The sequence below is a fragment of the Acinonyx jubatus genome, chromosome D1, assembly GCF_027475565.1.
Source record: "Acinonyx jubatus isolate Ajub_Pintada_27869175 chromosome D1, VMU_Ajub_asm_v1.0, whole genome shotgun sequence".
Lineage (NCBI taxonomy): Eukaryota > Metazoa > Chordata > Mammalia > Carnivora > Felidae > Acinonyx > Acinonyx jubatus.
Window position 1 is genome coordinate 780,809 of NC_069390.1, and position 27,162 is coordinate 807,970.

General features: G+C 68.5%; 1 protein-coding gene across 1 annotated transcript in view; it reads left to right on the top strand.

The window, feature by feature from the left end:
• Positions 1–3,565: 3,565 nt before the first annotated feature.
• MUC2 (mucin 2, oligomeric mucus/gel-forming) overlaps positions 3,566–27,162 on the top strand; it is a 28,217-nt gene continuing 4,620 nt past the window's right edge. Inside the window, exons 1-44 of the mRNA XM_053202646.1 lie at positions 3,566–3,694; positions 4,541–4,811; positions 5,373–5,487; positions 5,785–5,875; positions 5,959–6,068; positions 6,201–6,411; positions 7,052–7,177; positions 7,721–7,838; positions 8,112–8,250; positions 8,342–8,449; positions 8,536–8,605; positions 8,748–8,885; positions 8,984–9,148; positions 9,567–9,661; positions 9,915–10,041; positions 10,299–10,554; positions 10,646–10,698; positions 10,823–10,923; positions 11,294–11,445; positions 11,626–11,764; positions 11,989–12,099; positions 12,184–12,363; positions 12,474–12,713; positions 13,233–13,389; positions 13,580–13,711; positions 14,186–14,333; positions 14,711–14,754; positions 15,115–15,300; positions 15,679–15,720; positions 16,292–16,667; positions 16,749–17,667; positions 17,749–18,213; positions 19,310–19,912; positions 20,588–20,868; positions 21,395–21,497; positions 21,789–21,940; positions 22,544–22,857; positions 23,125–23,354; positions 23,681–23,855; positions 24,280–24,527; positions 25,047–25,230; positions 25,542–25,761; positions 26,497–26,675; positions 27,016–27,085. Of these exons, the coding sequence (XP_053058621.1) occupies positions 3,619–3,694; positions 4,541–4,811; positions 5,373–5,487; positions 5,785–5,875; positions 5,959–6,068; positions 6,201–6,411; positions 7,052–7,177; positions 7,721–7,838; positions 8,112–8,250; positions 8,342–8,449; positions 8,536–8,605; positions 8,748–8,885; positions 8,984–9,148; positions 9,567–9,661; positions 9,915–10,041; positions 10,299–10,554; positions 10,646–10,698; positions 10,823–10,923; positions 11,294–11,445; positions 11,626–11,764; positions 11,989–12,099; positions 12,184–12,363; positions 12,474–12,713; positions 13,233–13,389; positions 13,580–13,711; positions 14,186–14,333; positions 14,711–14,754; positions 15,115–15,300; positions 15,679–15,720; positions 16,292–16,667; positions 16,749–17,667; positions 17,749–18,213; positions 19,310–19,912; positions 20,588–20,868; positions 21,395–21,497; positions 21,789–21,940; positions 22,544–22,857; positions 23,125–23,354; positions 23,681–23,855; positions 24,280–24,527; positions 25,047–25,230; positions 25,542–25,761; positions 26,497–26,675; positions 27,016–27,085 (8,420 nt within the window). The 5' untranslated portion in view covers positions 3,566–3,618. The remainder of the gene's footprint in view (positions 3,695–4,540; positions 4,812–5,372; positions 5,488–5,784; positions 5,876–5,958; positions 6,069–6,200; positions 6,412–7,051; positions 7,178–7,720; positions 7,839–8,111; positions 8,251–8,341; positions 8,450–8,535; positions 8,606–8,747; positions 8,886–8,983; positions 9,149–9,566; positions 9,662–9,914; positions 10,042–10,298; positions 10,555–10,645; positions 10,699–10,822; positions 10,924–11,293; positions 11,446–11,625; positions 11,765–11,988; positions 12,100–12,183; positions 12,364–12,473; positions 12,714–13,232; positions 13,390–13,579; positions 13,712–14,185; positions 14,334–14,710; positions 14,755–15,114; positions 15,301–15,678; positions 15,721–16,291; positions 16,668–16,748; positions 17,668–17,748; positions 18,214–19,309; positions 19,913–20,587; positions 20,869–21,394; positions 21,498–21,788; positions 21,941–22,543; positions 22,858–23,124; positions 23,355–23,680; positions 23,856–24,279; positions 24,528–25,046; positions 25,231–25,541; positions 25,762–26,496; positions 26,676–27,015; positions 27,086–27,162) is intronic.

The following is a 27,162-nucleotide window of genomic DNA, read 5'->3' on the forward strand; positions in this document are numbered from 1 at the left end:
TGAGGGCCCCACCTTCTCGATCCCAGAGGAGGACTCCCACTTTCTCAATCCCAGGGGAGGACTCCCACCTTCTCAACCCCAGGGGAGGACGCCACCTTCTCAATCCCAGGGGAGGACACCACCTTCTCAGACCCCAGGGAGGGCCCCACCTTCTCAATCCCAGGGGAGGACTCCCACCTTCTCAACCCCAGGGGAGGGCCCCACCTTCTCAACCCCAGGGGAGGACGCCACCTTCTCAATCCCAGGGGAGGACACCACCTTCTCAGACCCCCGGGGAGGACCCCCACCTTTTCAATCCCAGAGGAGGATACCCACCTTCTCAATCCCAGGGGAGGACGCCACCTTCTCAATCCCAGGGGATGACTCCCAATTTCTCAATCCCAGGGGAGGACCCCACCTTCTCAACCCCAGGGGAGGACGCCACCTTCTCAACCCCAGGGGAGGACCCCACCTTCTCAACCCCAGGGGAGGACCCCACCTTCTCAATCCCAGGGGAGGACTCCCACCTTCTCAACCCCAGGTGAGGGCCCCACCTTCTCAAACCCCAGGGGAGGACGCCACCTTCTCAATCCCAGGGGAGGACCCCCACCTTCTCAATCCCAGGGGAGGACTCCACCTTCTCAATCCCAGGGGAGGACTCCCACCTTCTCAACCCCAGGGGAGGACGCCACCTTCTCAATCCCAGGGGAGGACCCCCACCTTCTCAATCCCAGGGGAGGACTCCACCTTCTCAATCCCAGGGGAGGACTCCCACCTTCTCAATCCCAGGGGAGGACCCCCACCTTCTCAACCCCAGGGGAGGACGCCACCTTCTCAGACCCCAGGGGAGGACCCCCACCTTCTCAATCCCAGGGGAGGACCCCCACCTTCTCAATCCCAGGGGAGGACGCCACCTTCTCAGACCCCAGGGGAGGACCCCCACCTTCTCAATCCCAGGGGAGGACGCCACCTTCTCAATCCCAGGGGAGGACACCACCTCTCAGACCCCCGGGGAGGACCCCCACCTTTTCAATCCCAGAGGAGGATACCCACCTTCTCAATCCCAGGGGAGGACGCCACCTTCTCAATCCCAGGGGAGGACTCCCACCTTCTCAGACCTCAGGAGAGGACCCCACCTTCTCAATCCCAGGGGATGACTCCCAATTTCTCAATCCCAGGGGAGGACCCCACCTTCTCAACCCCAGGGGAGGACGCCACCTTCTCAACCCCAGGGGAGGACCCCACCTTCTCAACCCCAGGGGAGGACCCCACCTTCTCAATCCCAGGGGAGGACTCCCACCTTCTCAACCCCAGGTGAGGGCCCCACCTTCTCAAACCCCAGGGGAGGACACCACCTTCTCAACCCCAGGGGAGGGCCCCACCTTCTCAATCCCAGGGGAGGGCCCCACCTTCTCAACCCCAGGGGAGGACGCCACCTTCTCAATCCCAGGGGAGGACCCCCACCTTCTCAATCCCAGGGGAGGACTCCCACCTTCTCAACCCCAGGGGAGGACGCCACCTTCTCAATCCCAGGGGAGGACCCCCACCTTCTCAATCCCAGGGGAGGACTCCACCTTCTCAATCCCAGGGGAGGACTCCCACCTTCTCAACCCCAGGGGAGGACGCCACCTTCTCAATCCCAGGGGAGGACCCCCACCTTCTCAATCCCAGGGGAGGACTCCACCTTCTCAATCCCAGGGGAGGACTCCCACCTTCTCAATCCCAGGGGAGGACCCCCACCTTCTCAACCCCAGGGGAGGACGCCACCTTCTCAGACCCCAGGGGAGGACCCCCACCTTCTCAATCCCAGGGGAGGACGCCACCTTCTCAGACCCCAGGGGAGGACCCCCACCTTCTCAATCCCAGGGGAGGACCCCCACCTTCTCAATCCCAGGGGAGGACCCCCACCTTCTCAATCGCAGAGGAGACTCACACCTTTTCAGACCCCAGGGGAGGACTCCCACCTTCTCAGACCCCAGGGGAGGACTTCCACCTTCTCAATCCCAGGAGAGGACCCCAGCTTCTCAATCCCCGAGGAGGACTCCTGCCTCTCATATTCAGGGCAGGAGGGGCTGGGCTGGGTGTCCAGTGTCGGGCCAGGATTTCTCTGAATCCCAGCAGGGCAGAGGAAGCCTGGCATGGAAAATCACTGCCTTGGGGGGCTGTGAGGGGCCCCTGTTCCTGGGTTTCCCCGGGGCTCAGTGCCAGCCTGTTCAGCCCCACGGGGAAGTGGCACAATGGGCCTGCTGGCCCAGCTGGCTCTGGTTTCCTAATCCCTGCTGCTCCTGGCTCAGGCCACATACTCGTGCCTGGGTCCCTGGGTCCCTGCAGAGAGGACAGTTCCTGGGCCTGGGGCTGGCGGCACAGTGGGATGGGAGGAGGCGCTCCATCCCAGGCCCCCCAGGAGTGGCAGGCTCACTGCCCCTGGCTCCCAGCCACCCTCTTAGACCCTGGGGGATCGGCCCCTTGTTGGGGCCCCAGGAATCATCGGGTGGCGTGAACAGGCTTCTCGTCCCTAGATGCTGTCACTGTGGTGCGGAGGTCCTGTCTGCAGAGGAAGGGCCCACACGGAGGCGCAGGCCAAGGTGCTGACTCTAGCCGGGTCACTGTCTCCGAGGGCAGCCTGGGTCAGGGAGGAAGGGTGTCCCACGCCCCCACGCTCTGGGCATCCACCTCATCCAGAGTCTCAGTGATTGTTGACATGAGTGCCCCCCGCCCACACCTGCCCCTGAAGCTCGGGGACGACTTGACTGTAATTTGTGGAGGCTGAGACTCGGTTGTCTCCCCACCTGCCAGGAGACAAAACTCCGGGCCAGGCAGGGGAGGCTGACCGCCTGGGGCCACGTTCTCTTCGAGGACGTCCACTCCCAGCCTCCTGCCGGCCCTCCCGTGTCCCAGAGGACGCGTTTCGGCACAGCGTCCCCTGGCTGGGCTTCCCAAGTTTCAGTTACAGGTAACTCCAGAGACTGGATCAGCCTGGGAACAGGAGGGGATTAGGGGGCGGGCGGAGCTGGGGGCCTGATGTTACCCAGTGGGCCGCCCTCCGAAACCAGCCAAGGAGCAGAGTCTGCCCAGAGATGAGGCAGCCTCTGGGCCTCACCGGAGCCCACACATTTCCTGCCTTGGGGGGCTCGGGGCCCCAGTCGGGGCAAGGCCTCCGGAGCGGGAGAGCAGGGAGGGAGGAGCAAACACGGGGCAGTGGGCCTCCCTGGGAGCCCCCCTCAGGGAAGCACCTCATGCAACCCTCGCTCTGCTGGGATGTGGGACAGGGTGGGCGGGGGCCGGGAGGACCAGGGGCCTGTGGGATGTGGGCGCGCAGGACGTCCCCGGGTGGGCCCTGTCCCGCTTGCTGCTGGGAGGGTGTGTGTTGGTCGGAACCGGGGTCATGGGTGTTGGGGCGTCCTGAGAAGGGCTGGCTTTACTGAGAGCTAATAAAAAGATAAACCACAGATAACTTGAATCAATATTTCCCAAGTGACACCACGGGAGCCCCCACAGCTGTTTTCCTGATAACCTGGCAAACGCCCCACCCACACTTTGCCCCTCCCCTGCTCTCCCCGCCTCTGCCGGTCCTGCTGGGCCATATAAGGCCCGGACCCCTGCCCCAGTTGCTCTCCCCCGCCACCCTTCTGAGCCACCATGGGGCTGCCGCTAGCCGGCCTGGTGGCCGTCTGCCTGGCCCTGAGCTCAGCTGGGGGTGCGGAGCTCCGGAGAGGTGAGAAGGTGGTCAGTGGCGTGTCCTGGGAGGCAGGACGGCCGAGGCAGCTCAGAGCGGAGGCCCTCCTCCGCCCAGCCTCTGGGGTGCACCGCTTGGGTCGGGCATCCTGCCCTCCGACTTTGGGTGGAAGGAAGGAGGAGGGAAGGTGGTCTTGGGTGCCTGTCATCCCTTTGAAAGTGATCTTCGGGCCAGAGTCTGTGGCCAGGTGGTGGTGCCAGGTGCAAACACCTGAGCTGGGCCTTTGTCCAGGGGCCTGGCGGGTCGGGGGGGGGGGGGGTGGGCAGGGGCAGTCGAGAGGGGCTGGGTGTCAGGGCCCCTTGGAGGGCCAAGGCCAAGGTAGCCCTTCCGCAAAGTGGGGTGTTGGCCACGTGCTGAAGGGGTCACTCCAGACTGAGATGAGTGGGAACGCGGGATGGGGGTGTCTCCGTCCCATTTGGGTGACAAAGCTGCTGGGGGTGGGGGGAAGTTGGCCCCAAATGTCTGGACACAAAGTGGGCACCCAGAGACGCCATCCTGGTGGGTGAGGGGCGGTGGGAGCAGGGGGATGCCGGAGGGGGTGTGGTGGTGATGGGGCAGGGGTCCCTGGACCAGGTGGACAGGGTGCCCTGGGCTCCGGGAAGTCCCTCTATCCCACTTGGTGCCAGGCTGGGCGCACGGGGGTGGCGGCTGGAAATGTCCTTTCAAGGGGCTGAGACCCCCTGGTCAGGGCGGCGAAGGTCCAGCAGGGGCCAGTCCTGCAGGATGGCCTCGTGGACGGTCCCCAGAGGGCAGCTGTGGGGCGGGGCCTCGGGACAGGCTTCCCGGGGCCTGGCTCGCTCACCCTGTGTGTCCCTGCTCCCCCAGAGGGCAGGACCCGGAACCATGGCCACAGCGTCTGCAGCACTTGGGGCGACTTCCACTATAAGACGTTCGACGGCGACATCTTCCGCTTCCCGGGCCTCTGCGACTACAACTTCGCGTCTGACTGCAGGGACTCCTACAAGGAGTTTGCGGTGCACCTGAAGCGGGGCCTGGGACGAGATGGGGCTCACCCCCAGCTCGACTACATCCTGCTGAACATCAAAGACAACACTATCTACCTCACCCGCCAGCTGGCGGTGCTGAACGGGGCCGTGTGAGTGGGGCTGGGCGGCCCCGCGAGGCCCTCCACCAGCTAGGAGGGTGTCGGGTTTGAGTTCGGGTCACTGACCCATTCAGCAAACACCTATGGGCCCCGGCCGGGAGCCCCCACGGGTGCGAGGGGCTTCACCCATCCTGTACTGGGGGCCCCAGGCCCCCCCTGTTACCCAGGCTCGAGTTACCCAAGGGGGGGCCGCGGGAGGCCCTCTCCCCTCCCCAGCTATTGTCCCCCATTGTCTCGGGAACAATGGGCTCTAAGCCGCATTCCTGCCCAGCCTCCTGCAGGGTGTGCCCTTTGTTTCCCCAGGGGGTTGTGTATAGGCCCCCGGGGCACAGAGCTGGGGCCTGGAGGAGGGGCATAAAGAGGGACAGGGGCAGGCGGGAGGCCAGCTGGCCAAGGTGGACAGGGCTGACCTGCCACGGCCCCGGCTGCCCCGGAGGGTGGCCACTGGGAGCGGAGGCCACCGCACCCACAGGACGTGCAGCCTCAGTCCCCTCTGGGCAGTGGGTGACTGTGTGGGCCTGCGCGTGACTCCCGCCTGGCGCCCCTCCCCAGGGTCAGCACCCCGCACTATAGCCCCGGGCTGCTCATTGAGAAGAGCGACGTCTATACCAAGGTCTACTCCCGCGCGGGACTCACCCTCATGTGGAACCGGGAAGACTCCCTCATGGTGGGTGCAGCCCCCGCCACAGCCGGGGGTGCCTAGCGGAGCTCAGGGGCCAGCGGACCGGCCCCCGTCACGAGCGGATCGGCAGCAGAGGGGGCCCCTCGGGGCCCAGGGTGCGGGGGGAGGCGGGCTGGCCCTTCGCCCACCCCCCACCCCTGTCCTGGTCCTCAGCGATCCCCGGTGCCAGGACACCCCGGGGCTGACCCCAGCCTCCTGCCGTACCGGGCGCCCGAGCGGAGGGAGGTGCTGGGGACCAGCCTGGCCGTGGTCCCGCTCACCTGCCTCCCTTTCCCCCTCCAGCTGGAGCTGGACAGTAAGTTCCGGAACCACACGTGTGGCCTCTGCGGGGACTACAACGGCCTGCACGTCTATTCAGAGTTCCTCTCTGACGGTAGGGTCTCCTTGGGGGCCTGGCGGGCGGGGCGTGGGCGCTGGGTCCCTGCCGCTGCCCCGCTGACAGGCCTGCGCCCCCAGGTGTGTCCTTCAGTGCCATCGAGTTTGGGAACATGCAGAAGATCAAAAAGCCTGGGGCGGTGTGCGAGGACCCCGAGGAGGAGCCCGCGGGAGAGTCCTGCTCTGAGCACGTGAGTCGCTGGCGGGGGAGGAGCCGTTCCCGGGAGGGAGGCCGGGGGTGGGGGGGGTGCATCTGGGGGTGTCGCGGAGAAAAGGAGGGCGGGAGCGGCCCTCATCCCCTCACCCCCGCGTCTGTCTGCCAGCGCGCCGAGTGCGAGAGGCTGCTGACGGGCTCGGCCTTCGAGGACTGCCTGGGCCTGGTGCCGCTGGAGCTGTACGTGCAGGCCTGCGTGCAGGACCGCTGCCGGTGCCCGCTGGGCGCCTCCTGCGTCTGCAGCAGCCTCGCCGAGTTCTCCCGCCAGTGCTCGCACGCGGGCGGCCGGCCGGGCACCTGGAGGACCCCCGTGTTCTGCCGTAAGCGCCGCGGTGCCGCTGGGTGGGTGGGGGTGGGGGCGTGGGCACCGCGGGGCCCTCAGGGCGGGGGCTGTCCAGGGACGGGGCGGCCTGGTGCCCTGCATCCCGGCCCCCGCCCTGAGGGCCCCGCGGCCCCCTGAATCCCGGCCCCATTGTACCCTGGGCCCCCTGCACCTGGCCCCCTACACCTGGGCCCACTTGTACCCCAGCCCCCCGTACCCTAGCCCCCTGCAGCCCGGCCCCCTTGTACCCTGGCCCCCCGTACCCTAGCCCCCTGAACCCCGTCACCCCTGCATCCCGTCCCCCTGCACCCCGGGCCCCCTGCATCCCGGGCCCCCTGCATCCCGGCCCCATAGTACGCTGGGCCCCCTGCACCCCAGCCCCGCTGTACCCCGGCCCCTTGTACCCTGGCCTCCCTGCATCCCGGCCCCCCTGTACCCCGGCCCTCCTGCACCCCAGGCCCCCTATACCCCAGGCCCCCTGAATCCTGGGCCCGTTGTACCCTGGACCCCCTGCACCCCGGCCCCGCTGTACTCTGGCCCCCTGTACCCCGGCCCCCCTGCACCCCGGCCCCCCGCACCCCGGGCCCCCTGTACCCCTGCGTACGTGTCCGCTCAGGGGCCTGCCTTTGCCTTTGCAGCCAAGAGCTGCCCCGGGAACATGGTTTACCTGGAGAGCGGCTCACCCTGCATGGACACCTGCTCACACCTGGGAATCAGCAACCTGTGTGAGGAGCACCGCATGGACGGCTGTTTTTGCCCGGAAGGTGTGTGCTGTGGAGGCCTCGGGGCGGTGGCTGGTGGGTGGGCGCTGCCCTGAGATGGCCCGCCCAGGCCCGTGTGCCCTGGGACCGGGGTGGGCGGTGGGAGGAGGTCAGCGATGGCGCTGGACGCGACGGGCGGTGCCTTCTTCCCTGACACTGGGTAGAAGGGACACAGAAGCTGAAGACCGCCTCCCAAGCGCACACAGTGGGGCTTCAGGGAGTCTCGGTGGGAGGACTCCTTCCTGGTCATCACCCCGAGGGCACCTGTCCCGCTGCCCTGCTCACAGAGCCTGGAGGCCCCCAGGGAGGTGGTCTGGAGGCTGTGTTCCCAAGGCAGATCCCTGACCGGGTGATGTGTGGGGGCACAGGTGTCCCCGAAGGACCAGAGGGGCCTGCGGGTGGGAGGCCTGGCTGGCAACCCCACCTGGGAGATTGCCCCATCACAGGCCAGCCCGGGGCTGCGTCCCTGCCGGAGAAAGCCCCGCTGTGGGGATTCTGGGGTTTTCCGAGGCTGGCCGAGGATAACGTCTCTTCCCTACCGTCCAGGCACTGTGTACGATGACATTGCGGGCAGAGGCTGCATTCCTGTCAGCCAGTGTCACTGCAAGGTCCACGGGCACCTGTACTTGCCCGGCCAGCAGATCACCAACGACTGCGAGCAGTGGTGGGTCCCGGGTCCCGGGTCCCGGGCTGGGAGCTGGTGGGCTGGGGGCCTTGGGCTGGGGGCTGGGGCCCCAGGCTGGGAGCTGGTGGGCTGGGGGCCGGTGGGTCTGGGGTCTGGGGCCCTGGGCTGGGAGCTGGTGGGCTGGGGGCCTTGCGCTGGGGGCCGGCAGGCTGGGGGCCAGTGGGCTGGGTGCCCTGGGCTGGGAGCCTTGGGCTAGGGGCCGGTGGGCTGGAGGGGGCAGCTGAGCCTGACCCTGTGCCCCATGGCCCACAGCGTCTGCACCGCCGGCCGCTGGGTGTGCAAAGACCTGCCCTGCCCAGGCACCTGCACCCTGGAGGGCGGCTCCCACATCTCCACCTTCGACGGGAAGAAGTACACTTTCCACGGGGACTGCTACTACGTGCTGGTCAAGGTAGCTGGCCGGGCGGCGAGCGGGCACGGCTGGCTCCCGGCCCTGCATCAGGCTCTGTGTGGGTCGCTGCCACCGTCCCTGTCCCCTGCAGGGCGACCACGACTCCTATGCCCTCCTGGGTGAGCTGGCCCCCTGCGGCTCCACGGACAAGCAGACCTGCCTGAAGACGGCGGTGCTGCTGACCGACAAGAAGAAGAACGTGGGTGCCCCCGCCCGTCCCCGCCCGGCGCCCCTGGGCCCCCAGGGCCCCTCTCAGCCCCACCGTCCCCTCTGCCTGTCCCGCAGGTGGTGGCCTTCAAGTCGGACGGCAGCGTGCTGCTGAATGAGCTGCAGGTGAACTTGCCCCACGTGACTGGTGAGTCCTGCCCCCTCCCCTCCCCGCCTCATGACTGGTGGGTCCACGGGACGCCCAGCCGGGGGTGGCGCTGGAGGAAGTGCAGCCCCCCGCAGCTCCAGAGCCCCTGCTGACGAGGGGACCCCCGCCCCCTGCCTTGCAGCCAGCTTCTCCATCTTCCAACCATCCTCCCACCACGTCGTGGTGAATACCGCCTTCGGCCTCAGGCTGCAGGTGCAGCTGGTGCCCGTGATGCAGCTGTTTGTGACGCTGGACCAGGCCGCCGAGGGGCGCGTGCAGGGTGAGTGGTGCCCTCGGCCCGCCCCCACAAGGGCCCCGCTCGCTCGGGGCCTGCCCCCTGGCGCCCCGCCCCTTCCCAACCCTGTCCCGGCCCCTCAGGCCTCTGCGGGAACTTCAACGGCCTGGAAGGGGATGACTTCAAGACGGCGGGCGGGCTGGTGGAGGCCACGGGGGCCGGCTTCGCCAACACGTGGAAGGCCCAGTCGAGTTGCCACGACAAGCTGGACCGGCTGGAGGACCCCTGCTCCCTCAACATCGAGACCGGTGAGGCTCGGCCCCGCCGGGTGCACGGGACACCCCGCGGGACCCGTTGGCCGGGTGGGGCTGGGGGGAGGCCGGCTGGCCAGCCTGCCCAGCTGCTGCTTTCTGCCGCGTGGCTGGGTAGGGTGGTCCACGGTGGCTGCCCGCCAAGAGTCACCGCGGAGGGGCCAGGCTTGCTCGCTAATCACTGGGTGGTGGCCCTCGCCCAGGGGCTGGTCTGGGGACATGACACATGCCTTCCCACCCACCAGGTCAGGGCAGGTTGAGCGTGGGGTGGCCGTGGGGGTGTGGCCTTGCATTGGGCTGGAGGGGACTGGGCTCCAGGGGACCGAGTGGGTTCCAGCTGGGCGGCCAGGCAGCGGGGCTCAGGGGACCTGCTGGAGGGGCCCGCCCCTGCTGAGGCTCTGTCCGTCCTCTGCAGCCAACTACGCGGAGCACTGGTGCTCCCTGCTGAAGAAGACAGAGACCCCCTTCGGCAGGTGCCACTCAGCCGTGGACCCCTCGGAGTATTACAAGGTGGGTGGGACCCGCGGGACCTGCATGGGCACCGCCCGTCGCCCGATCTTGCCCGGAAGGTGCGCTCTGTGCGTCGGGCCGAGCCCGACCCTTGGCCTCGAGTCTCCCCCTGGGAGCTGTCGACCGTCGGCACGTGTGCGCGCGGGGGTGCCTGCGTGGGTTTGCCCCTTGCGGGGTGGGAGCCAGTGCGTGTGTGTGCGCGTGCGTGTGTGAGCTGCTTCCCTCGCTCACTGCCTGCCTCACTTTCCCCCAGAGGTGCAGGTACGATACGTGTAACTGCCAGAACAGCGAGGACTGCATGTGCGCCGCCCTGTCCTCCTACGCCCGCGCCTGCGCCACCAAGGGCGTCATGCTGTGGGGGTGGCGGGAGCAAGTCTGCAGTGAGTGCCAGCCCCCGCGGGGTGTCTGGCGTTCCCCCGTGGCGGGAGGGGTCAGCCCCGCTGTTCCGTGCTGGCAGGGCGGGGCCCAGCACCGCGGCCCGGGGTTCCGGGGGGGGCGGGGTTCCCGTGCGCCATCTCAGGGAGACTGCCCTCGTGGGCCCCTTGGCCGGGGTGGGGCTCAGGGGCGGCCTGTGGGGCGGGGGGCGGGGGGCCGGGGCCGTCCCTGCGCCCCTCACGCCTGCCCCGCGCCTCCGCAGACAAGGACGTGGGCTCCTGCCCCAGCTCACAGATCTTCCTGTACAACCTGACCACCTGCCAGCCCACCTGCCGCTCGCTCTCCGAGGCCGACACCCACTGCCTCAAGGGCTTTGCGCCGGTGGACGGCTGCGGCTGCCCCGACCACACCTTCCTGGATGAGAAGGGCCGCTGTGTGCCCCTGGCCAAGTGCTCTTGCTATCACCGCGGCCTCTACCTGGAGGCCGGGGAAGTGGTCCTGCGGCAGGGGGAGCGATGGTAGGCGGCCTGGGGTTGGGGAGCATGGGGGGACCCACGGGCCCGCCCGCCCCCACGAGGGGCCTGTTCACCTCCTGCCTCTTCCCCTCAGCGTTTGCCGGAACGGCAGGCTTCAGTGCGTTCAGATCCAGCTGATCGGCCTTCGTAAGTAGCCTGCGTGTGCCTGGCTCCCCACCCCTCACCCATCCCCGCCTGCTGAGCCCCCCCCCCCCCCCACCGCCCCCAGCCCGACCTCCACTGAGCCGAGGCGGCCCCCTCTGTCCCACAGGCTGTCAGGCCCCAAAGATCCACGTGGATTGCAACAACCTGACAGCGCTGGCCATCCAGAACCCGCGACCCACCAGCTGCCAGACGCTGGCTGCCGGCCACGTGCGTGTGGGGGCCGCCGTGGGGGGGAGGGTGTCCCCAGGCGTCCACACTGGCCCCGGGACCTGGATGTTGGGTCCCGCGCGCACACGGGCCTCACTGGCCCTCCCTGTCCCCAGGCGGGGGAGGTGGTGGCCGGTCGGCCCCCTGTCCGGCCCACTGAGGGCACGGTGGCCAGCCTAGGGACCCTCGGCCGGCAGCCCTTGCCTGTACCCTGGCCCAGGGCAGAGCCTGAGAGAGGAGAGAGGGCCAGGGTCTGTGGGTGGGGAAGGGACAAAGGGGTGTCTGCCAGGGTCAGGAAAGGGGGCGGCAGTGACGGGGCCACCTCTGGGCCCCGAAGCAAATCCCTGAACGCCACTCCGGCCCCCTGCAGTACCAGACGGAGTGCATCAGCGGCTGTGTTTGCCCGGACGGGCTGCTGGATGACGGCCGCGGCGGCTGCGTCGTGGAAGAGCAGTGTCCCTGTGTGCACAACAAGGACCTGTACTCCCCTGGGGACAAGATCAAGGTGGACTGCAACACCTGGTGAGTGGCCCGCTGACCCCGGCCCCAGGAGCTCTGGCGGGGGGTAGGGGGTGTGGGTGTGGTTCGTGAGCCGCTCCGGGGCTGTCCGCACAGCGCCCGGCCCGCCGGGCTCCCTCTGAGCAGGGGTGGGGGGACTTGCACCCCCGTGGCCCCTCCAGGCCCCCTTCCCACTCTCCTCAGCACCTGCCGGAGGGGCCGCTGGGCGTGCACGCAGGCCGTGTGCTACGGCTCCTGCTCCATCTACGGAAGTGGCCACTACATCACGTTTGATGGAAAGCACTACGACTTTGATGGACACTGTTCCTACGTGGCGGCTCAGGTGAGGCCAGCGGCGTGGCCCTGCCCCCGGCCCGTGGCCCCGCACCACGTCCTAAAGCCACTCTCAGCCCAGCAAGAAGGGGTCCCCAGTGAGGGGCCCGGGGAGTGAGGGGCTTGTGTGTGCCGTTAAGGGCCCCCTCTTACCAGAGGAGGGCTGAGGCTGGGTGGGGGCCCGGGGCAGCGGTGGCCGGGCCAGTGTGGCTCACGTCCCCCGTGGGTCCCCAGGACTACTGTGGCCAGAACTCCTCACTGGGCTCCTTCAGCATCATCACCGAGAATGTTCCCTGTGGCACCACGGGTGTCACCTGCTCCAAGGCCATCAAAATCTTCATGGGGGTGAGTGCCGCCTGATGCCGGGGACTCGCGAGCCCTAGGGGATGCTTCGGGCGCCCAGTGACAGGGCCACTCCCCTGGGCACAGAGTCTGGAGCTGAAGCTGGAGGGCAAGCACCGCGTGGTGATCCAGCGAGACGTGGGCCACCACGTGTCCTACACCACGCGGGAGGTGGGCCAGTACCTGGTGGTAGAGGCCAGCGTGGGCGTCATCGTCATCTGGGACAAGAGGACCACCGTCTTCATCAAGCTGGCGCCGTCCTACGAGGTGCGTGGCAGCGGCCGGCTGCCGGGCCCCCGGGGTGCAGGAGGGGCCGAGCCGCCCTCGCGGGCGGGCGGGAGCCGCCGCACCACGCCCCGGGCTTGCTGCCTCCGCAGGGCACGGTGTGCGGGCTGTGTGGGAACTTCGACCGCCGCTCCAGCAACGACTTCACCACGAGGGACCACATGGTGGTGGACAGCGAGCTGGACTTCGGGAACAGCTGGAAGGAGGCCCCCACCTGCCCGGACGTGAGCTTCACCCCGGAGCCCTGCGCCCTGAGGCCGCACCGCCTCTCCTGGGCCGAGAAGCAGTGCAGTATCATCAAGAGCCGGGTCTTTGCCGTCTGCCACAGCAAGGTGCGTGGGCGGGGCCGTGGCGGCGGGCCTGGGCGGGGTGGGGCGGTAGGCGGGGCCGTGGGGGCGGGCCTGGGCGGGGCTGTGCGCGTGGGCGGGGCCGTAGGCGAGGCCGTGGCGGTGGAAGGCATGGATCCTTGCGCAGGGTGGCTCTTCTTGCTCCCGCTGAGGAGCGCCCTGAGGTCACCATGTGCCTCCTCTCCTCCAGCTTCAGCTCCATTTTCTGGCCTTTACCAGAGGCCCTCCCGGAGACCCCTAGCTGGGTCCCCAGCCCTCATGTCTTCCAGGGAGGGAGAAAGGACGAAAGCTTCGGGCAGTGGGGGGGGGGGGGGGGGGGGGAGGGGGGAGGGGGGGGGGGGAGGGCCCCTCCCCCGGTCTCTGGACCTCCCCTGTCGGCCCCCTGGGAGGCTAGTGCTGGGTGACCGTGCCCTGCCCTGGGGGTCCTGAGCTCCTCGGCTGCAGGGGCAGGCCCGGCCCCATGAGGGCAGTGCGGGCCCAGGGCACAGAGGTCTTCTCCCCCAGGTGGACCCCAAGCCATTCTACGAGGCCTGCGTCCATGACTCGTGCTCCTGCGACACGGGCGGGGACTGTGAGTGCTTTTGCTCTGCCGTGGCCTCCTACGCCCAGGCGTGCACGAAGGAGGGGGCCTGCGTGTTCTGGAGGACGCCAGACCTGTGCCGTGAGTGCCCGCCTGTCCTGGGGCGGGGGCCACACTGTGGGTGGGCTGGCCCTCCTTACCCACCCAAGGGATGGGGTGTTTGCAGTCTCTTTTCCTCCTGAGAGCCGTTGCTCGGGGCCAGGGTGGCGTGTGGGCTGCCAGAAGGGAGCTGGCCTCGCGCTCCCTGGATCTGACCCCGCGTCCCCCACAGCCATCTTCTGTGACTACTACAACCCCCCGGACGAGTGCGAGTGGCACTACGAGCCGTGTGGGAACCGCAGCTTTGAGACCTGCAGGACGGTCAACGGGATCCACTCTAACATCTCCGTGTCCTACCTGGAGGGTGAGCGTGCCCTGGGGGCCGAGGCACAGGGTCCTCTGCAGACCCGCAGGGTCGCCTGGGAGAGGCCCCGTGGGGCTGGGGACCTGAGGTCCGGGGCGGACCAGGCCCACCTCGCTGTAAAGCCAAGACCCCGCCCAGGCAGAGAGGCAGAAGGAAGCAGGACGGGCGGGTGTCTCACCCAGGGGTCCCGGGGAACCTCCCCAGGGCCTTGGAGTTGAGAACTAGGGATGTGAAGGGGTGAGACACCTGCAGATCTGGGGAGGGAGTGCCCTCCCCCACCTCCCCAGGAGGCTGGGAGGGGCCTGGCCATCCCTTTGGCCCTATGGCAGTGTGCAGGGCCCAGCGAGGGGGGACCTAGGACTTCCCGGAGGAACCTTCTGGAGAGAAGGCCCTGACATGGTGGGCACGACGGTGGGGTCTGGAGGATGTGGGATCCTCCGTGGCGGTCCAAGCCCTGTGCCCCGTGCCTACCAGGCTGCTACCCGCGGTGCCCCAAGGACAGGCCCATCTACGACGAGGACAAGAAGAAGTGCGTCACGGCCGACCAGTGTGGCTGCTACGTCGAGGACACCCGTTACCCACCTGGAGCGTCCGTGCCCTCCGACAAGGACTGCCAGTCTTGGTACCTAAGTCCGCCCTGCAGGGAGCCCGGGGGAGGTCGGGCGCACGCGCACATGTGACGTGGCTTCGTGTGCACAGGTGCACACGGGAGCATATGCCTACACGCACACACCACACATTCGTGTGTGTGGGTGTGGACGCACAGCCAGGGGCGCACACCCGCAGGTATAGACACGGGAACAGGACGTGGGGACAGGCCAGCCTGTCTCTTCTCATCCTCCTGCTCTGTCTGGCCTTTGCCTGCCTCAGCTTGTCCTCCTCGGCCCACAGCTAGACCCCAGTGGGCAGGCTCCTTTGGAGCTGCACCCGGGGTGCACCAGGGAGGGCCTGGGCGGGGGGTGTGTGCTCGGGGTCTGCAGCTCTGTGCTTGCTTTGCAGCATGTGTACCGACTCCTCGGAAGTTGTCTGCCGGCCCGAAGAAGGTGAGCTGCCCTCCCGCCCAGGAGAGCCACCAAGCTGCCTGTCCCTGGACTGTGGGGGTGGGGCTCAGTGTCACCCTCCCCTGCTCCTGCGGTCCCCAGAGGCCCTTCCTGGCTCAGAGCCGGCTCTGGCTTGCACCGGCCTCCCCAGGCCTGTGATGAAGGGCCGAGGTCACCCCTTGTGCCATCTGGCTTCTGCGCTCCGATGGGTTTCTGGGGATGGAGTCCCGGTGGCAGATCGGTCTGCCGCTGGTCGGGGCTGGGGGACACCTAGTCTTTCTCTGATTGGGACGGGCAGGGGGTGCTCGAGAGGCTCTGTCTTGTCCTTGCCATGTTGACCTTGGCCTCCCGCCCGTCCCCCAGGGAAGATTCTCAACTATACCCAGGATGGGTCTTTCTGCTACTGGGTGATCTGCGGTCCCAACGGGACGGTGGAGAAACACTTCAACATCTGCCAGCCTATCTCGCCTCCCTCGTCCTCCTTGCCGCCCTCCACCACCCCCGTCACCAGCACCACGAGCACCACCCCCACCCCCATCCCCAGCACAGGTGAGGCCCCGGGCCCAGCTGAAATGGGGGGGGGGTGCACGCAGCTCACAGGCGTCTCCGTTCGGGGGACGTCACCGGGGCCCCTGGCCTGCCGAGTTGAGATGTGGCATCAGGACCACATCCCTGAGCCCAGACCGCAGTGAAGGTGACCTAGGAACACTTCCCGAACCAGCAAGAAAATACCCCTGAGGCTTAGAGAAGCAGAGGAAGGTCCTTAAATCCCCCCATGATTGTTCTCACTGAGGTGGTAGCCGTCACCGGACGAGCCACGGGGGTGTGGGAGCCACGGGAAAAAGGGACTTGTAAAAATTATAAAAGAGTTTTAAAGGTGTCAAAATCTCTAGTGACAGCCTCCTTTCCTTTCTGGCTCTTGTGCAGCAACGACCATCTCCTCAACGACCCCGTCCTCAACCACTCCCAGTAAGTTGTGTGGGCAGTGTCCCCGAGGCGGGTGGGTGTGGGGGGCAGGGCACCCGGAGCTGCTCCGGGAACTGCCCAGGAGATGCGGATGTGGGGCCGTGGCCCGTGCTGCTCACTTCACCAGAGAGGGTGCTTTGGGTGGCATGACCCCCTGGGACTCACGGGTGCCTGGCTGACGCACGGGGGAAGGAGCGGCTCGGGGTGACACTGTTGTTCAAGCGTCCAGACCGAGCCCCTTCCCGTGGGCTTTCTCATTGGCATGGCTGACCCTGTCCATGCTAATTGTTTTCAGGGGGACATCAGGATTTGAAAACAGCCAAGGGAGGGGCAGAGGGCTGCAGCCCGGGGGTCGGGCTGTCACCCAGGTGTGGCGTGAGGGGCTCTTCCTTCCCTGGGGCTCAGTGTGGAGCTGCAGGAGGAGGGAGGAAGCGGAGCCGGGCCACACTCTCTGAGCTGACAACACCCTAGCTCTTTGGCCGTGATAGGAGGGTGGTCATGCCAGTCCCAGGGGGCTCCCTGGAAGCTGCGTCCAGGCTCGGTGACCAATCCGATCCTGGATTTGCTTCCCCAGATGTGTGCTGCTTCTGGTCCGACTGGATCAACGAGAACCACCCCAGCATGGACAGCACCGGGGGAGACTGGGAGAAATTCGACAGTGTCTGCAGGGAACCCGAGGACATCCAGTGCAGGTTGGCCACGGAGCCAGAGCTCAGCTGGGAGGAGACGGGCCAGAAGGTACAGTGTGATGTCTCCTCAGGGTTCATTTGCCTCAACGAAGACCAGTTTGGAAACGGGCCGTTCGCGGTCTGTTATGACTATGAAATACGTGTCAATTGTTGCCTGCCGATGTATGAGTGTCCCGGGTCCCCAACCACGGCCCCAACCACCACCCCCTCAACCACAACCACCACCCCGACCACCACCAGCACGGAGACCCCGACCCCGGCCTCCACCACCACCACCACAGCACGGAGACCCCACCCCCACCCCGACTACCACCAGCACGGAGACCCCGACCCGGCCTCCACCACCACCACCACCACCACCGCCACCACCCCTACCCCGGGATCAACCACCACTCCGTGCGTGCCTGAGTGCAATTGGACTGGCTGGCTGGATTCAGGGAAACCAGACAACACCAAACCGGGGGCAGACATCGAATCTGTCGAGGTCTGTGTACCAGGCTGGGCGGCCAACATCTCCTGCAGAGCCGCCAAGTTCCCTGACATCCCCCTTGGGCAGCTGGGGCAGAACGTGGCTTGCGACATCAATGTCGGGCTGGTGTGCAGAAATGAAAACCAGAAGCCAGGGGGATACATGCCCCAGCCTTTTTGCCTCAACTATGAGATCAACGTCTACTGCTGTTCGTGGCCTCCACACTGTATCTCCACACCTTCCCCTGTAACCACGCTGACCTCCCCGACCACCACCACCACCAGCACGGAGACCCCGACCCTGACCTCCACCCCGACCACCACCAGCACGGAGACCCCGACCCCCACCCCGAGGACCACCAGCACGGAGACCCCGACCCCGGCCTCCACCACCACCGCCACCAGCACGGAGACCCCGACCCCGGCCTCCACCACCACCACCACCAGCACGGAGACCCCGACCCCGACCTCCACCCCGACCACCACCAGCACGGAGACCCCGACCCCAGCCTCCACCACCACCGCCACCAGCACGGAGACCCCGACCCCGGCCTCGACCACCACCACCACCAGCACGGAGACCCCGACCCCGGCCTCCACCACCACCGCCACTAGCACGGAGACCCCGACCCCGGCCTCCACCACCACCACCACCAGCACGGAGACCCCGACCCCGGCCTCGACCACCACCACCACCAGCACGGAGACCCCGACCCCGGCCTCCACCACCACCGCCACCAGCACGGAGACCCCGACCCCGGCCTCGACCACCACCACCACCAGCACGGAGACCCCGACCCCGGCCTCCACCACCACCGCCACTAGCACGGAGACCCCGACCCCGGGCTCCACCACAACCACCACCAGCACGGAGACCCCGACCCTGACCTCCACCCCGACCACCACCAGCACGGAGACCCCGACCCCGGCCTCCACCACCACCACCACCAGCACGGAGACCCCGACCCCGACCTCCACCCCGACCACCACCAGCACGGAGACCCCGACCCCAGCCTCCACCACCACCGCCACCAGCACGGAGACCCCGACCCCGGCCTCCACCACCACCGCCACCAGCACGGAGACCCCGACCCCGGCCTTGACCACCACCACCACCAGCACGGAGACCCCGACCCCGGCCTCCACCACCACCACCACCAGCACGGAGACCCCGACCCCGACCTCCACCCCGACCACCACCAGCACGGAGACCCCGACCCCAGCCTCCACCACCACCGCCACCAGCACGGAGACCCCGACCCCGGCCTCCACCACCACCGCCACCAGCACGGAGACCCCGACCCCGGCCTCGACCACCACCACCACCAGCACGGAGACCCCGACCCCGGCCTCCACCACCACCGCCACTAGCACGGAGACCCCGACCCCGGCCTCCACCACAACCACCACCAGCACGGAGACCCCGACCCTGACCTCCACCCCGACCACCACCAGCACGGAGACCCCGACCCAGCCTCCACCACCACCGCCACCAGCACGGAGACCCCGACCCCGGCCTCGACCACCACCACCACCAGCACGGAGACCCGACCCCGCCTCACCACCACGCCACTAGCACGGAGACCCCGACCCCGGCCTCCACCACCACCGCCACCACACGGAGACCCCGACCCCGCCTGACCACCACCCCAGCACGGACCCCGACCCGCCTCCACCACCACCACCAGCACGGAGACCCGACCCGACCTCCCCGACCACCAGCACGGAGACCCCGACCCAGCTCACCACCACCGCCACCAGCACGGAGACCCCGACCCCGGCCTCCGACCACCACCACCACCAGCACGGAGACCCCGACCCTGCCTCGACTACCACCACCTGCACGGAGACCCGACCCCGCCTCGACCACCACCACCAGCACGGAGACCCCGACCTCCACCCTGACCACCACCACCACCAGCACGGAGACCCCGACCCCACCCGGCCCACACCAGCACGGAGACCCCGACCCCGTCCTCCACCCCACCACCACCAGCACGGAGACCCCGACCTCCACCCCGACCACCACCAGGATGGTGACCCCAACCCCAGCCTCCACCACCACCACCACCAGCACGGAGACCCCGACCCCCACCCCGACCACCACCACCACCAGCACGGAGACACCAACCCCAGGCTCCATCACCACCACCACCAGCACGGAGACCCAGACCCCCACCCGGACCACCACCAGCACGGAGACCCCAACCCCGACCTCCACCCCGACCACCACCAGCACGGAGACCCCGACCCCGTCCTCCACCACCACCACCACCAGCACGGAGACCCCGACCTCCACCCCGACCACCACCAGCACGGCGACCCCAACCCCAGCCTCCACCACCATCACCACCAGCACGGAGACCCCGACCCCCACCCCGACCACCACCACCACCAGCACGGAGACCCCAACCCCAGCCTCCACCACCACCACCACCAGCACGGAGACCCCGACCCCGGCCTCCACCACCACCACCACCAGCACGGAGAGCCCAACCCCGGCCTCCACCCCGACCACCACCAGCACGGAGACCCCGACCCCGGCCTCCACCACCACCACCACTGCCACCACCGCCACCACCCCTACCCCGGGATCAACCACCACTCCGTGCGTGCCTGAGTGCAATTGGACTGGCTGGCTGGATTCAGGGAAACCAGACAACACCAAACCGGGGGCAGACATCGAATCTGTCGAGGTCTGTGTACCAGGCTGGGCGGCCAACATCTCCTGCAGAGCTGCCAAGTTCCCTGACATCCCCCTTGGGCAGCTGGGGCAGAACGTGGCTTGCGACATCAATGTCGGGCTGGTGTGCAGAAATGAAAACCAGAAGCCAGGGGGATACATGCCCCAGCCTTTTTGCCTCAACTATGAGATCAACGTCTACTGCTGTTCGTGGCCTCCACACTGTATCTCCACACCTTCCCCTGTAACCACGCTGACCTCCCCGACCACCACCACCACCAGCACGGAGACCCCGACCCTGACCTCCACCCCGACCACCACCAGCACGGAGACCCCGACCCCCACCCCGAGGACCACCAGCACGGAGACCCCGACCCCCAGCCTCCACCACCACCGCCCACCACCAGCACGGAGACCCCGACCCCGCGCCACACCGACCACCCACCACCACCACCAGCACGGAGACCCCGACCCCGGCCTCCACCACCACCGCCACTAGCACGGAGACCCCGACCCCGGCCTCCACCACCACCACCACCAGCACGGAGACCCCGACCCCGACCTCCACCCCGACCACCACCAGCACGGAGACCCCGACCCCCACCCCGAGGACCACCAGCACGGAGACCCCGACCCCGGCCTCCACCACAACCACCACCAGCACAGAGACCCCGACCCTGACCTCCACCCCGACCACCACCAGCACGGAGACCCCGACCCCAGCCTCCACCACCACCGCCACCAGCACGGAGACCCCGACCCCGGCCTCGACCACCACCACCACCAGCACGGAGACCCCGACCCCGGCCTCGACCACCACCACCACCAGCACGGAGACCCCGACCCCGACCTCCACCCCGACCACCACCAGCACGGAGACCCCGACCCCGGCCTCCACCACCACCGCCACCAGCACGGAGACCCCGACCCCGGCCTCCACCACCAGCACGGAGACCCCGACCCCGGCCTCCACCACCACCGCCACCAGCACGGAGACCCCGACCCCGGCCTCGACCACCACCACCACCAGCACGGAGACCCCGACCTCCACCCCAACCACAACCAGCACGGAGACCCTGACCCCGGCCTCCACCACCACCACCACCGGCACGGAGACCCCGATCTCCACCCCGACCACCACCACCACCAGCACGGGGACTCCGACCCCGGCCTCCACCACCACCACCACCAGCACGGAGACCCCGACCTCCACCCTGACCACCACCAGCACGGGGACCCCAACCCCAGCCTCCACCACCACCACCACCAGCACGGAGACCCCGACCCCGGCCTCCACCCCGACCACCACCAGCACGGAGACCCCGACCCCCACCCCGACGACCACCAGCACGGAGACCCCGACCCCGGCCTCGACCACCACCACCACCAGCACGGAGACCCCGACCTCCACCCCGACCGCCACCACCACCAGCACGGAGACCCTGACCCCGGCCTCCACCACCACCACCACCAGCACGGAGACCCCGACCCCCACCCCGACCACCACCAGCACGGAGACCCCGACCCCGACCTCCACCCCGACCACCACCAGCATGGAGACCCCGACCCCAGCCTCCACCACCACCGCCACCAGCACGGAGACCCCGACCCCGGTTTCGACCACCACCACCACCAGCACGGAGACCCCGACCCCAGCCTCGACCACCACCGCCACCAGCACGGAGACCCCGACCCCAGCCTCCACCACCAGCACGGAGACCCCGACCCCGGCCTCCACCACCACCGCCACCAGCACAGAGACCCCGACCCCGGCCTCGACCACCACCACCACCAGCACGGAGACCCCGACCCCGGCTTCCACCACAACCACCACCAGCACGGAGAATCCGACCCCGGCCTCGACCACCACCACCACCAGCACGGAGACCCCGACCTCCACCCCGACCGCCACCACCACCAGCACGGAGACCCTGACCCCGGCCTCCACCACCACCACCACCAGCACGGAGACCCCGACCCCCACCCCAACCACCACCAGCACGGAGACCCCCACCCCGACCTCCACCCCGACCACCACCAGCATGGAGACCCCGACCCCAGCCTCCACCACCACCGCCACCAGCACGGAGACCCCGACCCCGGCCTCGACCACCACCACCACCAGCACGGAGACCCCGACCCCAGCCTCGACCACCACCGCCACCAGCACGGAGACCCCGACCCCAGCCTCCACCACCAGCACGGAGACCCCGACCCCGGCCTCCACCACCACCGCCACCAGCACAGAGACCCCGACCCCGGCCTCGACCACCACCACCACCAGCACGGAGACCCCGACCCCGGCTTCCACCACAACCACCACCAGCACGGAGAATCCGACCCCCACCCCGACCACCACCAGCACGGAGACCCCGACCCCGACCTCGACCACCACCACCACCAGCACGGAGACCCCGACCCCAGCTTCCACCACCACCACCACCAGCACGGAGACCCCGACCCCCACCCCAACCACCACCAGCACGGAGACCCCCACCCCGACCTCCACCCCGACCACTACCAGCACGGAGACCCCGACCCCGGCCTCCACCACCACCACCAGCACGGAGACCCCGACCACCACCCCGACCACCACCAGCACGGAGACCCCCACCCCCACCCCAACTACCACCAGCACGGAGACCCCGACCCCGGCTTCCACCACCACCACCACCAGCACGGAGACCCCGACCCCCACCCCGACTACCACCAGCACGGAGACCCCGACCCCGGCCTCCACCACCACCACCACCAGCACGGAGACCCCGACCCCGACCCCGGCCTTGACCACCACCACCACCACCAGCACGGAGACCCCGACCTCCACCCCGACCACAACCAGCACAGAGACCCCGACCCCGGCCTCCACCACCACCACCACCGGCACGGAGACCCCGACCTCCACCCTGACCACCAGCAGCACGGAGACCCCAACCCCCACCCCGACGACCACCAGCACGGAGACCCCGACCCCGGCTTCCACCACCACCACCACCACCAGCACGGAGACCCCGACCCCCACCCCGACCCCGGCCTCGACTACCACCACCACCAGCACGGAGACCCCCTCCACACACACACCCACGACTGTGTCAACGACGTCCACAGAAACGCTCACACCGCCAGGACGCCCGTCATCCACTCCACACAGGCCACCGACCACGAGCGCCACGACCTCCAGTGTGCTCCCCCCCACGCTGACCCCAATCTCCTCCCCCAGCATTGTTGAAACTACAGGTTCCATCACCAGCACAGCCCTGGAATACTGTTGCGTTTTGAATGACACATACTTTGCCCCAGGTACCCAGGTTTGTCACTTCTGACTCTTAGGCGCCAGAGGCGGGTGGGTTCTGGTCTCCTGTCACCAGTGGTAAGGGGTTAGGCTGAAGTCCCCACCGGGAGCCGGCTGGACGGCCGTCCCTGCGGTCTGCCCTTCTCGGCTGTCGCCGTGAGTCAGGGACACGGTTGAGGTGGGCTTCCCTCCAGTGGCCTTGTCGGCACCTGTTTGTATGCTCTGGGAGCCAGCCCTGCGTGGCTAGTGTAGGTCTGGTCTCTGTCCCCTGGCAGGTGAAACGGTGTATAACGGCACGCATGGGGACACCTGCTATTACGTGAACTGCTCGCTGTCCTGCACCTTTGAGTTCTTCAACTGGTCGTGTCCGTCCACACCCTCCCCAACGCCCACCCCTTCCTTGCCAACGCCGGCCTCAACACCCAAACCACCCACGTCCATGGCATCGAGCACTCTGGCCACCACCAAGCCCCCTGGGTGCCCAGACTTTGATCCTCCCAGAGAGGTCAGTGGGCTGTGGGCCGCTTGTGGTCCTGGTCCCCTTGGCTCTGCGCACACATGCCCACCTGGGAGGACAGGGACATCTGCCGGTCACCCGCGACGCCCTGTCCTTCGAGCGGCCTTTTGGGGACAGGGTCGGCCGAGTGCCCACCTTCTGGGCCACGCCTCCCCTGCCGGGCGAGGAGGAGGAGGCTTGGCCGGTGGTGAGGCTGAGGCGGCTGCCTCCTGCACGGGGCGGTCCCCAGGCTCCAGGGGAGGGCTCAGGGCCACCCCTGTACAGGCTGGGGCTGCAGGCTGGTCCCCGCTGACCCTGCGCCTTCCCCGCTGTAGGAGAACGAGACGTGGTGGCTGTGTAACTGCACCATGGCCATCTGCAAATACGACAACACGGTGGAGTTAGTGCAGGTGAAGTGTAAACCCCCACCCATGCCCACCTGCTCCAACGACCTCCTGCCTGTGCGTGTCATGGACCCTGATGGCTGCTGCTGGCACTGGGAGTGCGACTGTGAGTTGGCCCAGGCCGCGGGACCCTCCCCTCCTTCCCCCTTCTGCGGGTGTGGGGCTGCAGGCCCTCAGGGGCTTCTCGTGCCTCCTGCTGGTTCCCCCTCTGGGGCAGGGGGTCCAGGCAGGGGAGGGGTGTGCCTGCTGGAGCCACCTCCACCACCGAGGCTGCTCCCCGCCACCCCCCCCCCCCGGGGTGGGCGGGGCAGGGCTGGACTTCGAACCCGGACCCTCTGGCTCCCAAGCCAGGCTCTGTCCCACCGAACGGGCTTGGACGCCCCTCGTGCTCCAGGAACCAGAGTTTCCGGGACCCCCTGCATTCCTGCTTTGTCTTCTCACTGTTCCTGGGCTCCCGCCCGCTCCTGTCCCTGTCCCAGCCGCTCCCCCAGTCTGGGGCTTGGTGTGGCTCACGGGAGCTCTGTCCGCAGGCTACTGCACAGGCTGGGGGGACCCGCACTATGTCACCTTCGACGGGCTTTACTACAGCTACCAGGGCAACTGCACGTACGTGCTGGTGGAGGAGATCAGCCCCACGGTAGACGGCTTCGGCGTCTACATCGACAACTACCACTGTGACGTCAACGACCGGGTGTCCTGCCCCCGCACGCTCATCGTGCGCCACGAGACCCAGGAGGTGCTGATCAAGACGGTGCAGATGGCCCCCATAAAAGTGCAGGTGCGCTGGCCAGGTGGCGGGGCACTGCGGTGGGGGGGGGGGTTCCCGGTTCCCTCGCTCGGCAGGGGGCTGGGCTGTTCTCACGGGACCAGGGACCTTGACCTCCCGCACGCCCCCTGGCTGCAGTCCTCTTGCACACACTCACGTGGAGTTGCTGGTTCCGGAGGCCTGGGGAGCCTCACCCCTCGGCACAGGGGGACTCTCGGGACAGCATCCTTGTGATCGCACCCCGGGGATCGGCCGGGACCATTCTGGCCCGGAGCAGTGGAAAGGAAGTGGGAAAGGGACCAGGGCAAGGGGCAGGGTGGACGGGGGGCAGGGGACAGGCAGGGGTCCCCACACCGGACGCACAGGCCTGACAACAGGTAGGGCTGGGGCGGCCCCAGATGCTCTGTCAAGACGCAGCTTGCCCCGACTCGCCCCTGTGAGACACGCGCGGCGGCCGGGGCAGGGCCCCGGGGGAGGGGCCACCACGTCGGCCCCAAGGGGACGTCCTGACCGCGAGTGTGCCGGCCGCAGGTGCAGGTCAACGGGCAGGCCGTGGCGCTGCCCTACAGGAAGTATGGGCTGCTGGTGTCCCAGTCGGGCATCAACTACGTGGTGGACATCCCCGAGCTGGGCGCCCTCATCTCCTACAACGGCCTGTCCTTCTCCATCAGGCTGCCCCACCACCGGTTTGGCAACAACACCAAGGGCCAGTGTGGTGAGCCCATCAGCCCCTGTGGGCTCCCTGCGGCTCCCGGGCCCGCCCCCGGGGGGGAGTTGGGGGTTGGCTGGGGCCGAGGCCGGTGTGAGGGTCGGCCAGCCGGGGGCTGGCGCTCTGGCTCTTCGGCTCGGGCCCCGGGGCCGTCATGCCGGGTGGGCCCCTGTGGGAACGAGCCGGCCGCAGTCTCGTCCGCTCTGCGCCCTCGGCCCTGGCCTGGCGGTCGCCGGGGCCCCGGGGCCGGCCCGGGGCTGTCTGCTGTGCGGCGTGGCTCTGGTGCTGGCTCAGCATGGGCCTTCCTCCCGACGCAGGCACGTGTACCAACAACACCGCCGACGACTGCGTGTTGCCCAGCGGAGAGGTCGTTTCCAACTGCGAGGTCGCGGCCGACCAGTGGGTGGTGAACGACCCCTCCAAGCCACACTGTCCCCACGTCGGCGTCACCACCAAGCCCCCGGCTAGCACACCGTCAGCGGGCAGCCCCACGCCCAAGGACTGTGCTTCCCCTCTCTGCGACCTCATCAAAGACAGGTACCCCCCCAGGCCTGGCCGCCTCTCGTCACCCGCCAGGGGCAGGGGCTCAGGGAGCGGCCAGGCGTACAGGGAGAGCTGGGCCGGACCGTGGGGTGGGAAGAAGGGAAGGCTTGAGGGGCTGGGGCCTCACCCCCAGTCTGCAAAGGGGGGCCGGACACGGAGCATGTCTGGCATGTCAGAACGAGGTCAGGGCGCCACGGGCGGGTGCCGGGCCTCGGACGGCCCAGGGCTGGGGCTTCCGACGTCTCTGGGGCTGAGCAGTGTGGCGGGACGTCCCTGTGCCTTGGTGGGGTTGACCGCGCCGGGGGCCCTAGGGAGAGAGGCTGAGCCGGGACCGAGCTGGCGTGCAGGGCTGATGTCAGGGAGGCAGACCTGGGCTGAGACGGAGAGGAGCTGGCATCCACGGGGAGCGAGTGCCTGTTCCCAGAGGTGTGCGGGCCGAGGCTGCGTGGCCCCCCTGCCACGGCTGCTGGAGGGGGTCCCGGCACCCGGCAGCCTCCGCCTCCGGGAGGCGGGCGCACAGCACCTCGCCCTCGGGCTGCAGAGCTGACCCCCCTTCCCCAGGGCGGCCCTTTGCTCTCCTGCCACGGGCAGCCCGCAGGCGCCTGTTGGGTGGGTGCAGGCTGAGCCAGGCTCCAGCAGGGCAGCCGGGTGGAGGTGCTGGGCTGGTGGGGAGCATGAGGGGGGCGGGGAGGGCCGGCCGGAGCGTGACCCCTGCGTCCTCCCTCACAGCCTGTTCGCCCAGTGCCACGCCGTGGCACCCCCCCAGCACTACTACGACGCCTGCGTGTTCGACAGCTGCTTCGTGCCCGGCTCGGGCCTGGAGTGCGCCAGCCTGCAGACCTACGCGTCCCTCTGTGCCCAGAAGGGCATCTGTATTGACTGGCGGAACCACACCAACGGCGCCTGCTGTGCGTGCCCGCCTGCCCCTGCCCCAGACCCGTGGTCCCGCGGGCCGGTGGGGTCTCTGGCTACGGCCTGTAGCCACGCCTGTGGGAGGCCAGGCGTCCAGGGAGAGCCGGGCAGGGCTGTGGGGTGGGAAGAAGGGCAGGCTTGAGGGGCTGGGGGCCTGGGGCTGCCGCCGGGCTCACCAAGCACATCTCGTCACCTGCCTCCCTTCTCAGGACGGCACGGGGCGCCAAAGTGGGCGACACCGGGCAGCCGCTCACCCCCGCCGGGGCAGGAATGTCACTCGCCAGTCCCCCCCCCGCCCCGGCTCCGGCTTCTCTGATTCCTGTCCCCTTCTTGCAGTGCTGACGTGTCCGCCTCACAGGGAGTACCGGGCCTGTGGTCCTCCAGAGGAACCCACCTGCAAGTCTGGGTTAGTTGCTGGAAGACGCACGGGGGCGGCGGGCCTCCAGCCGGAGCACAGACCCACCTCATGATGCCCTCTCATCC